General features: G+C 41.6%; 1 protein-coding gene across 1 annotated transcript in view; it reads left to right on the forward strand.

The window, feature by feature from the left end:
* DHRSX (dehydrogenase/reductase X-linked) overlaps nt 1-12,676 on the forward strand; it is a 160,969-nt gene that overhangs the window by 112,826 nt on the left and 35,467 nt on the right. Inside the window, exon 5 of the mRNA XM_048934489.1 lies at nt 5,466-5,673. Within this exon, the coding sequence (XP_048790446.1) occupies nt 5,466-5,673 (208 nt within the window). The remainder of the gene's footprint in view (nt 1-5,465; nt 5,674-12,676) is intronic.

Consider the following 12,676-nt stretch of genomic DNA (forward strand, 5'->3'; position numbering starts at 1 on the left):
ATGGGATCAGGCACAAAGGACTAGGATAGCTAGGTAAGAAAATTAGGGACAGTGAACTCACTATTTGCAGGGGAGAGGCAGATGAAACTGGTGAGAATGTCTGGGGCTGAACCTCCCCCCTTCCCAATGCACACATGCTGCTCCTTGATGAGATTGATGTTGGGTCACCTGATGTTGGGATAGAGGAGAGAGCAGAATGCAGGCAGGGACTTCTTCTCGGTGGTGGTGCACTGGAACTGACTGTCCAGAGAGGTTGTGGATGCCCCATCCCTGGAGGCATTCAAAGCCAGGCTGGATGTGGCTCTGGGCAGCCTGGTCTACTGGTTGGTGACCCTTCATACAGCAGGGGCGTTGAAACTAGATGATCTTTGAAGTCCTTTTCAATCCAGGCCATTCTATGATTCTGTGATTCTAGGAAGAGGCAAGGGAAACCTGGGGACACTTCTGCTCTGCAGCCCAGGTCTCAGTTCTAGCAGCAGTGAACAAAACTACATTTAGGTGTCCAGTCACCTCCAAGGTATGTCCATGCATGCTAAGACTATGTCCCACCACTGAGAACAGACAGATGCCCTGGTGTCTGAGGGTCTGGTCCCCTGGTAGGACTCTAGGTGCCATCCAGATCACTATACTACAGCATAAAATTTAGGTGGTGGTGTTCACTATAGCATATTTAGGAGAGAACTAGACTGTGCTGATGTATAGCTAGAAAGATCCACTGGTAGAACTTTTGGTGTATGCATGTGCAAGCTAGTGCAATTTGAGAACTCTGTTAGTGCGGAGGTTTGCCCTGTGTGCCTGCACTCGTGGAGGGAAAAACACAAAATCTGTTCGTAGAAAAGGCTTTGCTCTTTCATTTGGAGTAATGCTTTCTCTTCATTTTTAACCTTGAGAATGTGTCTCCTGCAAACAGCAAGAATTAGGTAAATGTGGTTACATAGGTTCTTCTTCTGCTGTGAAGACATCACTCATAGAACTGATCTCTTGTACTGCTGACCAGCCCTCTGGGTTGCCGGGAATAACAGGCTGACATACAGGCTGACATGTGGGGATGCTGCATCCAAATGTAGCTCTATGAGCTGTCTAGGAAGAAAGGCATTTTGATCTGCATCTGGAAGAGAGATTTTAAATCTTAACCATGTTATTTTTCATTTAAGTGTTCTTGAGAGAAGTAGCTTTAAAACCTCCAAGTAGCTCACTGTAAATAAATCTTAACGAATAGAATGCTTGTATTTTTAAATCTACAGTAGAGTTGAAGGATGTTTTGTGCAGCTGGAGATACAGGAATTACAACAGTGTTTACCTTCATCTCCAGCATAAGCAAGCATGATACAAATCTTCTTATATAAGCCAATAAAAATGTGGTATGCCTGGGCAGTAATGCTTTCATCTCTCATAAACTTATACTTTTTAGATTCATTATACTGTTAAAATCACATAAGACTTGTTCATTGATGGATCCCAGATAGCTTCATTGGAAATTTTTATAGGCAGTCATGATAGATGAATGATTGCAGAGACAGTTCTCTGGAGTTACATTCATTCTTCAAGAAAAAATATCCTCCATTCTCTGTTGCCTACTCATTTTAATAAAATGATAAGTTTTTTGTTTTTTTTTTTTAAATGTTATAGCTTATTAATTAAGTTACAAATTACAATACATAAATAACTGTGGCACATTGAAACGTATTACTTTGTAATAAGAACAGTCACTCAGCATAGTTGCAAAATCTCACACCAGTGTGTCATTCTGGCAGTTTTCTACATGCATGCTGTCAGCCTCTTTCCTGAACATTTCAGTAACAGCTAATCAATTACTTATTAATTTATTTCCTAATGCCATGGTCCTATCAGTGACACTTTTTTTGTCTGAAAACAACCTAACTAAATCTGAGGAAAGAGTATAAAGAAAGGTTGTATCAGAACTGAGGCATTTGGAATTAATGGCCTACATGCTGCCTCTTCAAACTTCACATGCACTCCAAAAAAACCACGGAGACTAATGGTAATTAAAATCAGACAGATATTTGGTACTATTCTGCACTGGAAGAATAAGCAAAACCATTCTTAGTTCACAGTGAATAGGTAAGATGGAAAAAAAAAAAAAAAGAAAAAGAAAAATACATACAAAATAGTATTGGATTAATTTAAAGAATTAAAAATAGAAGCAGCTTTCATTCTTTGAGTTACCTTTCAGGCCCTTGAGTAAAGCTGATGACATTTCTGGACAAAGGAAAATCAATAGCATACCACTTTTAGTACCTACTGAATGTTAGGTAGTTAATAATTAAAAAAAAAAAAGAAGAAGAAGAAGAATATTTTTTCCTTGTGTCAGAAAAGCAGCCAAGTTCAGTTTTCTGTTGGGTATTGCTTTGCACACTCACTCTCAGAGAACTAAAATGGCTTCTCCTCAACTGAGAGAAAGTGCCTTCAAATTGCAGAGCATCATTTTTTGAAAGCCTTGATATGAACCACGTCAAAGGTGTTCAGAAAAATCTCTGTCTTTCAAAGATTTTATTATTAATAGTATTTGATCTGCTCTTGAAGAGAAAACGGGAATTGTACCAGCAGCAAACCCAAGCGAGAGTGGTTGTGCTTGCTCAAGCACTTGACCATATTTCTGCTCAGGGGAGTCAGTGCAGAATAGGGCCAGTGGGAGCAATGGTGGTCTGTACAGCCATTGCTTGCTGGCTGTGCTTTGCACCATGGAAAGTTTAGGTTGGTCATTAGGAACAACTTCTTCTCGAAAAACACGATGAGGCTGTGGCACAAGCTGCCCAGGGAGGTGGTAGAGTCTGTCCATGGAAGTGCTCAAGAAACGTGTAGATGTGTCACTGAGGGACATGGTTAGTGTACATGGTGGTGTTGGGTTGATGGTTAGACTAGATGATCTTGAAGGTCTTCTCCAACCCTAATGGTTCTGTGGTACAGCTGAATAGCTGTAGCACCCACCTGCAGCATTTCTCCCTGGACAAATTCCTCTATCCCTCTGTCTGACTCTGCCAGCAGAAATTTGTATGCTTACTGGAAGGCCTTATAGTGACCCAAAGCTCAGGGAGACCAAGAGGCAGCATTTGGGGATCACATCTGCTTTGCTGTGCAAGGGCTGTTCTTTGTTCTTTTTCTGTCTTGGACTTCCAGTTGATCTGTGTTGCTGCTAATATACATCTTACAAACTGTTTTCCTCCTTTTCCAAGTTTTAGAGCTTTGGAAGGCAGGATGAGCCCCAGAAAGGTGCAAATCATTTCCTTGTACCAGCCCCAGTACTCACAGATGCAGTGCTGCTCCCATCTGCCTTCCAGCAGCTCATGCCAAACTCCATCTCTGCTAAAACTCACACTGCAGCCGGCTGAGACTTTGGTTCCCTCCCAGCCTTTCCTTCCTTTCCTCATCCCAGAAAAAAGGACAGCTCCAAGTTCCAACAGAGCTTGCCTCAGTATCTGTTCATCCATAAGCTTCACACCAGTGTTTAGTCCAGGCCTCTGTTTCAGATGTCATTGTATGCTACATCTGCAGGTTTTGGAGGAAAAGGAAGTGTTTTTGTTCCACAGCTCTGTGAGCAGTTGCACCATACATCAGAGTAAGTGCTGCTGAGGAATGAGAATACTGTGGGACACCCAGACAGACAGCCTCTAATTTGTGTCTCTCCATTATTAAAGATGAGGTTTGTCATGCAGAGACGCCGCATCCGGTGACTGGGTTTTCCCATCGTTCTGAGGGACCTGGGAAAGTGGCTGTGATGACAGAGATAACACCAGTCAGAGCTTGCATCGAGGCCAGGCGTGTAATCTGCACTTTGTTTCTCTCATTGATTTCATCAGCCGGCGGAGTGGAGGAAGGGCTTTGTTCATGTGTGCTGTGTTGCACCCAAGCCTTTCACTTGTACTATTTCCTTTCTGCCCCTATGCTTTCTCTCCTTCCTTCTCCTCACTCACTCACTCTGTTTCTCCAGTTGTCTTATGCTCCCTTCCTCACTTGCATTTTCTTTTCCATCTTACAGATGCATAACATAGGTTTATGCATTTTCTTTATGTCCTTTAACCATTTAATTTTCCCAGTTTTTCATGCTCATTCTCTCCCCTGACTGCATAATGCAGCACAACAACAGCATGGCTAATCTCCACTCCTACAAAATGTTCTTCTTTTCCTCTGGACTGCGCTTCCTCACAGTGCCAGCAATTTTTGACATGCGTGTCCATTAAGCAGCTGGCAGTCCATAGATGAATCTACAGGTGAAACTATAGGTATTAGCCATGCTAAAGAGATCTTGAAAGTACAACCTGTTCAACCTGAGCTGCAGTGGCTCAGCAAAGCCGTCTGATGGTTGAATCCTCTTAAAGAAGGAGAGATGCAGACAGACAGCATGAGTAATTTTAAGAGGGAATTTAATATCAGTCTGATGTCAAGCAGAGGTAAGTTAAAGGGTTTTTAATGGGCATATGAAGTAGTGTGAGGATGAAGCTGAGATCCTTTTATGTCTGTGAGCAGAGGAAGCCATTCTTCTGTATCACAGTCATGTGCATTAGTGAGAAGATAAATGGCTGGCAACATTATTCTCTATGAACCACGTATATCTGCATTTAAATTACAGAAGTGAGGTCCACTCGTGTGATAATGAAATTTTAATGAAATAGGAATAATTTATAACATTAAAATCCACTTTATAATTGAGTGAGATAGCTAACCCCCACACAGCTTCAGTACACGGTACAGTTCACACATTAGCTCAAGATTTTCTGCAAAATGCTGAAATCAACATTGCATGTGAGGGATGTGGGTGCCTATTTTAAGCATTGAGTTAGAAAATTGTGGTTTCTAGAAATATATGCAAAACTATTGCCAAAATAAGCATTCAGAAAGTTGTTTCAATATGCAGCTGCATATAAACACAGTAATTAATATATACTGGGTAAATTTACAACATCTTTTCTCACTCACAACAGTGAGATTGAAGTTGCAGATTTCAGACAAAGACTCAGCAGATCTTTAAACTGCAGCCAGGGCTCAGCAGAAAGCTGTCTGGGAGACCAGATCTGCTGCTCGGCTTGGTCTTGTCCCTGCTCCCCTGAGCTCTTTGATGGAGGGAGAGTTGTTGGGATCACCCTCCTCTTCCAGGTGGAATTATTACTGTTGAAGACCTGCAGTGTTGAATTCTGGCATGTCAGCAGAGGGTTAAACCAGCTTTTAATGTTTTCACAACCCTTTCACACCTTTTGTTTATCCCTGTAGTCCTGCAGGTAGGGAGGGAAAGAGCTGTTCTACCCGACTTCTGGCAAAAGGAATGCAAGTGGGGATTTTGACATTTTTCTCAGCAGAAATCAGTCAGTGTCAGCTTTACACCTCACATGCCATCAGCAGTCGTTCACTGCTCTAAATGCCATGTTTATCTTGTGCAGCAGGAGATCCGTGCTCCTTCTGTCTAGCTTCTCCTCTCAAATAAATCAACTGTTTTTCCCTCTCTCCTCCAGCGGGGGTGATGCTGGTCCCTGAAAGGCAGACAGAGGATGGGTTTGAGGAGCACTTCGGCTTGAACTACTTGGGACACTTCCTGCTGACTAACCTCCTCTTGGATACGCTGAAGCAATCAGGAACGCACAGTCACAGCGCTAGGATCGTCACTGTCTCATCAGCCACCCATTATGTAGGCGAATTGCACCTGGACGACTTACAAAGCAGGTACCAATCCATGTCAGGTACTTAGTGATTTCCAGGATAAACTGTGGGATTTTTAGTGCTGAATTTTTTTGTTTTGTTTTTAATTAACAGTGCTTCTCAAGCAATTGCTTACAACTTGAGCAAAGCTTGCAGTCTCTTATTATGAACCTTGAAACCTTGTTTCCTTCCCAGTGCTCGCATTGCAGCAATGGCTATGGTGCTGCCTGGATTCCTCATTGCCTAATCATGGAGGTAGAGTAAGTGGGATGTTTTAAAATGGCTGGGGTGAATGCTAACAGGCTTCATCATGACGTGTGAGTTCTCTCCTGGACTGAGCAGGTGCAGAGCTCTCATCCTGCCCCCTGAAGGGTACAGGCAGATGCCTGTGGCTGCCTACCTGGGGCTGGCTGAGTGTGGGGCTGTGAGAGGTCCAAGGGGCCGGGCTATGGCAGGGCTGCCTGGACACACCTGCCTGTCTGCCTTGCAGCTTCCCCAAGCCCACATCCAGTCTGCCACTTCTTCCTGCTGGGCATCCTTGCCAGCTGGCACCTGATGCACCCTGCTCCATCCTCACATCCCTCATTCGTCATCTCCTGGTCCCCCTCCTCTGCCATGGCCCTTCTCCAATCTCCCCTGCTATCCTCAGCCCTCACAGGCTAGCGAAGGTGAAGCACTGCAGATGCTAGATGTCCTTGTTCATTGCAGGAGAATTGGAGTAGATGACATTCAAAGATCCCTTCCACCTCAAAGGATTCTGCGCTCAAGTCCTGCTTTTTGCCTGTGTTGCCCTCTGCACTTCCCTGAGAGAACAGAAAACAGGGAGATCATTGAGATCCCAGCACTTTACATGTGGCCTAGCAAAGGTCCATGGAGCTGCATGGCTCTATTCTTCCCAACTACTTTCATGTAGGAAAACTGTGAAGTAATATCTGTGGGATGCTGGTAACATAAGGAATACATCAAATGATGTGGTAGATATCTCTGTGCAGAATTATTTAACAAAATGAGGAATGAGCAGGATAGCTGAGATAATACATTTTATGATTGTCACATGCAGTCACATGTGGAAGTGATGTGCTGATCTGACCTGACCTCAGATTAGATCTCTCTTCTGATGGACTCCAAAGAGTTGCTACTTGCATGAAGGTACCCTGGATTTTGCGTCATCTCCCTGCAGAAAATCTGTCTCAGTCCTTTGACAAGGACTTCAGCAAGTCTGTAGAGGCACCTGGCCTTTGGAACAAAGACTGAAATTAGAGGGCCGGGCTGTTTTCAATGCATACATTTTACATATGAATGCTGCACTAAGCATGTAAAACTTTGTGTTAGACTTCTGATTGCATACTACAGCATCAGTTTTATTACAAGCACACTGCTTAAACTCTGCAGGGTTGTGGCAGTTTAATCTCTTGCTTGTAAAACAACTGCAGGAAATTATCCTTACTCTTCACTTGATGTCTATATTCATCATTTCTGATGTGCATGTGTTGAATGGCACCATGCAAGGGGACTAAGGAGGAGTGTAATTAGTATTTCTTTGGGGTAAAGTGCAGAATGCAAAATTAAATGTGGTTGTTCCATGGCTCTAGATAACAGTAGTTTCTTTGATTATAGCAAAGCCTTGTACTGTGCCTCTTTAGACTAGGATCATCCTTATCTGCGATTCATTATTATTAACTCATATTATAAGGGAACCAGAGATGTTTTAATTAGAAAAATTCAGGCTGAGCGTGAACATGACCAATCTTATGAGAAGAAAAAAATACGCACCGGTGAGATTTGCAGCTTTTGTGCCAAATCTTTCCCTTCTGAATTCCAGACACAGAGGAGGGCAGACTGGCTAATATTGTGTTCTCTTTCCCATGTGGGTACTTTCAGTGCTTTGCAGGAGGCAGCAATACGTGCTCCCTCAGGCACCACGCACCTCAGTGGCTTCCAGAAAGGACTGTGAACTCAACTTCAAACCTCTTCTTTGTTCAGATGGAAGAAGACAGTCCTGAAGTTTTTAACCTAGCTGTTGATATGCCCCTGCGCGGGTGAATAGCTTGCTATTTCATAAGTGGTCCTGCTGCATTCAGTGGGATTGCTGGTGCATTCAGGTACATTTTCACAGCATGAGTGAGTGGTTTGGCAGCTCTGGAAGGATGCTGCAGAGTATCAAGGCATTGCTGACACTGTGAAGCCTTGGAGTCGCCTTGTGATTTAGAGTAGCATTTAGAAACTCTGATGGATGCAGTAAGGACGTTCATGGCAAGCACTGTGATATGACAGCATCCCATGGACTGACACAGTTTTCCAGTGATAGCATCCCTCATTTTTGTATCCTTTTAAATGCAAAATCTTCCTTAAAAAAATTGCACTGGCTTTTCCTTATCTTGACTTGTATTGACTTATTGGCTGTAGTTCATTTTGTAACTTGGGTCTATGTTCCTTGATTGATGGGAAGTCCTTACCTTGCAGGAAGGCAGCCAAACAATTTGGAGTCATTTGTTCACATTGGAGAAAGGGAGCTATACTCGGTGTTGGAGAAATTACCAGTGGCAGCAGACTGAATTTTTACCATACTCTTGTCCCATTATTTCTAGATTTTGGTTGGGCTAGTATCCAAACTGGAGGTGAGTAATGGTGGCAGAGGAGGGATCTATCCATCACATATGGCAAAGAAGGAAAGGCAAAAGGACTTTTAACATGAAGGAGAAAATAAACTGGTGCAGTTGTCTGCTTTACCACAGATTTTCTGTGCAGTCATTCTCCCACTCAGAAGACTCCGGGTTGACAATCACAGTTGTGGCCATTGCTCCCAGCTTGCCTTGCTTTTGCTTAATGTCCAGCATTTTGATCTGAAGCCAGAAGTCAACTGTATCACAGTAACTACAGGGCCACATCAAAACAAATAATTGTCAAAATATCTTACCCGGGAACAGCATTAAAGGCAGTTTTCTGCTCCATGTTTCCTCTTTTGTTTGCATTCTGCCATCTTATCAGTCTCATTTATCCTCTGTTTTCTCTTTTCAGATCCTTTTTGGTGGAAACATTATTTTAAATGTTCCTTGATTTTCCTTGCACGCTCAATTATTTTCTTCCTTTCTTATCTCTTTTCATGCTTGCCTGCTTGATTTCTGAGTTTGCAGTTTCACTTTCACCTGTATCTTGTCAGCTTTTTTTCCTCTCCATTGCCTTTTCCCTCTCTGTCTCATCTTTTTCTCTTCCTTCTTCATCTTATTTGTGCTCAACAGATCATATACGACTCTCCATTTCTTTTCTGCTTATCTTATCCTCCAGCCCCAGTCCCATTTCTCACCTGTGTCATTTTCCCTCTTTCCCACCTATCCTCTTCCCACACACACTAGTGAAAGAGACACAGCATGGGTACATCAAGGCAGGACAGAGCTTGTTCCAAACTGGCAAGGCATAGCTTGTTTCATGTGTGTTATTGAAAATGCAAAAGCACAAGAGCAATGACTGTTCTCCCAGTTCTTTTGCTGAAGGTTATACGAAGAACATCAAACACCTTTGTGGTCTTTTAGATCCAGACCATTTTCAACAGAAATCACGTGAGTTGACAAGGGCATCCCTAAGGCAAATCATTCTCCTTCATCCCTACTTCGAACACTGCTGTTTTTGAGGAGGTGAAAGTTTAACAGAAAAGCTATCTGCAAGCATTTCAGTGGTGGTAATCTAAGCAATTGCATGCTGACATTTTGCACCACAACAGTGGAACACCTTAGCTGTTATGTCCTTTTCTCCTCCTTTGCCTGCTTAAAATGCTTTCTAAAATGAGGAAAGAAAAAAGTATGGCCATGACAAAATATGGTCATCTGGCTTCAGAAAACGTGTGAAGAATGTTGTGCCATCCCCTCCATTTGAGGTAGGCTTGAACAGAGCACAGGAGTTCACGGTGCTCTTACCAGGCTAGGAAGGAAGGCACTCTTTCAAGTATTCTACCTACCAAAGTAAGAAGGATCTTCTGGAAAGTGAGCAAAAAAAGACCTTACTCCCTTTCCCAGGTTGTTGGTCATACTTGAACACGCATCCTTTCCCAGCGGTTAGCATCACTGTGTGTTCTGTCTAGCTCTTTCTCCATGACTAACGACTCCTTTCATCATCTTCTCTTTTTGCATGCCAAATAGGCTCTGTAATGCTGTGAATCATAAATTTATGAACTCCCCAGCCATAGTAATACAGCTACTTTTCTGGTTCACGTCGCCTGTATATTTAGGAACAGTTAGTCACACTTTTTTCTGCTCTCTTTTTTTCTGCTCTGTTACTATGAAAGGAGATGACATTTTTTTTGTAACTCTCCAAGCTGGTTCAGTCCCCAGATGATGTCTGTGTTTCTTCACTGTAACCTTAGTGCGTGAGTCATGTCAGAGACAACTGAGATTGAAGTGATAAGAATTGCGAAAATTCCCAGCTGTCACATTTGTGTCCTAACTGGTGTAAAAATTGGGCAAAAAAGAACCTGTGCAGGACCTGGGAGGATGCTGGGGAGATGAGGCAGTTCCAGTTAATCTCCTCTTGCAAAGCGTTTCAGAGAAACTGTCACACAGTGTGGAAAATCTGTCCTGCAAAGTGTCTGAAGGCTTCCTATTCTTCAGTAGTGTCCTTCATCTCTTCTTGAGCATACGTGGTATTTGCTGGTAAATGAAGTTGCAATTAAGTTTAGGGTTATGACATAGAGATTGCAGAGATTTTGAAAATGTTGTCCTCAGATAGCAACAAAAAATTAAAATCTCACATTATTTTTGAAAATATGGATCATTTTTCAGGCCAAATAGTGTTTTATTTCCAGTTTCTCTGTAATTACCCTTAAATGTACACTGTCATTCACATTGTTGATATATTGTTGAATCAAACTGAAATTGCAAACCTTCAATTTCTAAGCCATTCTCTGAGAGTAAAGCATCTTCATGGTTTCAAATGCCATTTTTTTAAAGATGAACATGAGTTTAAATCTTTCTTTTGTTTGTCTGCTTGTTTGTTAGCTTGTTTTGGTTTTAGCTTTGGTTTGCTTTTCTTCTTAAGAATGGTTTGATGAGTCAACATTTTTTCATAACTGTTTTGTTAACTTCCCAGTTGGTTCCTTCCATACCTTTTCATGACTGATCTATCACTAGTAGTTTCTTAATTCTCTGGCTGGAAGACATTATATATGTAATATATCTTCAAATCAAACAAAAGCAAACATGAAGCTGATATATTATAGTAATAGCATGGTAGTACTCTTTGTTTTCCAGTTCTTTAATGATAAAGGAAAATTTGAAAGAGGAAGCAGGAGGGATTTTAAATATTACCCTTTTATTTGTTAATCCATTTTATGCAGTACAGTTACACATAAAGAGCAATGTTACTGCACTGATGCTTAATAAAATGCTATGAAAACAACAGATATTGTAATCATAAAGGATTATTCTAGTCAAAATGATAGATATATGTAATTTTAGATTTTATTTCATTAGGGAAATATATGGGTGGGTTTTTTTTGAGTTGTATTGTTAAAACAGCTGCCCCACAATGACTTCTATTGCATATTCTTGCTCTATTTGCAAAATAAATCACATTCCCTTGACAGAAACCAATACCAATTACAGTACACTGCTGTTTTCAGTTAGAAGTATAATTTCTTCTTCAGGTTTCCTACTTTTCACGCCTACAGCGTGGCAGTAAGTATTCCAGTGCTTAATACATCCATGTAAGTGCATTTCAGTCTTTCTTTGCAAAAACCTTGCGCTGTAAACGCAAAAGGATTTGCTGATTTGTCAAATGATTCTTTGCTCAATTGCATGAGTACTGGCGAAGGCTCACATCTCAAATACTGTAAGTTAATTAAAAATAATAATTAAAAAATAGCTATTAGATTAGAAGACCAATTCTCTCTTCAGTTGAGAGATAGTTTTAGTTCACAAACAGCATATCTCTTCCTCATGTTGCAGATCACAGGTGGTTCCAATCCATTCCTGCAGCTGGTAATGAAGAAATATCTAATTTGAGATGCCAGCTTTAGAAAGATTTATTTACATTTATTGGTATATTTCCATTCCATTTAATCAAAATACTTTTAAGGTTCACTGGTTTTTGAAGAACAATAATATTGTCTGACTACTATCATGCCCGACTTCAATGTCTTCAGGGAAATTAAATGTAGCTACTTTATGTGTCAAAATGTTAAACTCCTTGTCTAAAAGGGATTAATGGTCTTAGCAATGCATTGTTAATAATGCTTAATGATTTAATAGGACAAAGTGTTTCTGAACTAGTTCAAAACTGTGACACGCTCGAAGATATTAGATGTATGGGTGTTCCTGCTATTCAACCTCTCTCTCTTTGGTGGGCTGAGCAGATGAAAACTCTTCCATGCAGTGCACAGAACAAGGATCTCATAGGCACATTGTTTTCCAGAACGTCGGGACGGTTCAGTGATAATGTGAAAGTTAATGGACTGCACCAGTGTGACAGAGAAGGCGAAAGGGAATTGCAGAGAGGACAGAGTGGAGACAGATTGTCACTCTTGAGAGGTGAAGGTTAGTTTAACATCTCCCTCTGAGCAAAACCACTGATGAAAGCGAAGTGAACCTTAAAAGCTTTGGAGTTCAGGTTGTGGGCAATTATTTCTTTTAGCATTCCTCTCAATTGCTCTAAACGCCACCAGCCTCATAATACCTTTTCAGCAGTACTGTCCTTGGAGCTGCATGGTGTACCTGGGGAGGGTGGTACAACTGCCTGTGAACCCCCAGAATGATGTGTTAAGGGAATCAGACAAAATGCACAGTGTGCCACGCACGCTTCTTGTCTGGGTTCACATCTGCTATTGCTGATGGTTCTTCACGAGCACACATCTCTGATACCACAACACGCATTAAGGATTAAAAAGTGAAATAGGAGACAAAGGCAGATTTCTGCCTCCGTAGTTAAATATGATAACGCTTAAACTTTACTCTAGTCTTCATCCTAGGCTCTATTCTTTCAGTGAAGCAAAACATTCTCTGTCCAAAAGCAGCATAATTACTTGAATACATCTGTGCAG

Source organism: Lagopus muta, chromosome 1 (genome assembly GCF_023343835.1).
Source record: "Lagopus muta isolate bLagMut1 chromosome 1, bLagMut1 primary, whole genome shotgun sequence".
NCBI lineage: Eukaryota > Metazoa > Chordata > Aves > Galliformes > Phasianidae > Lagopus > Lagopus muta.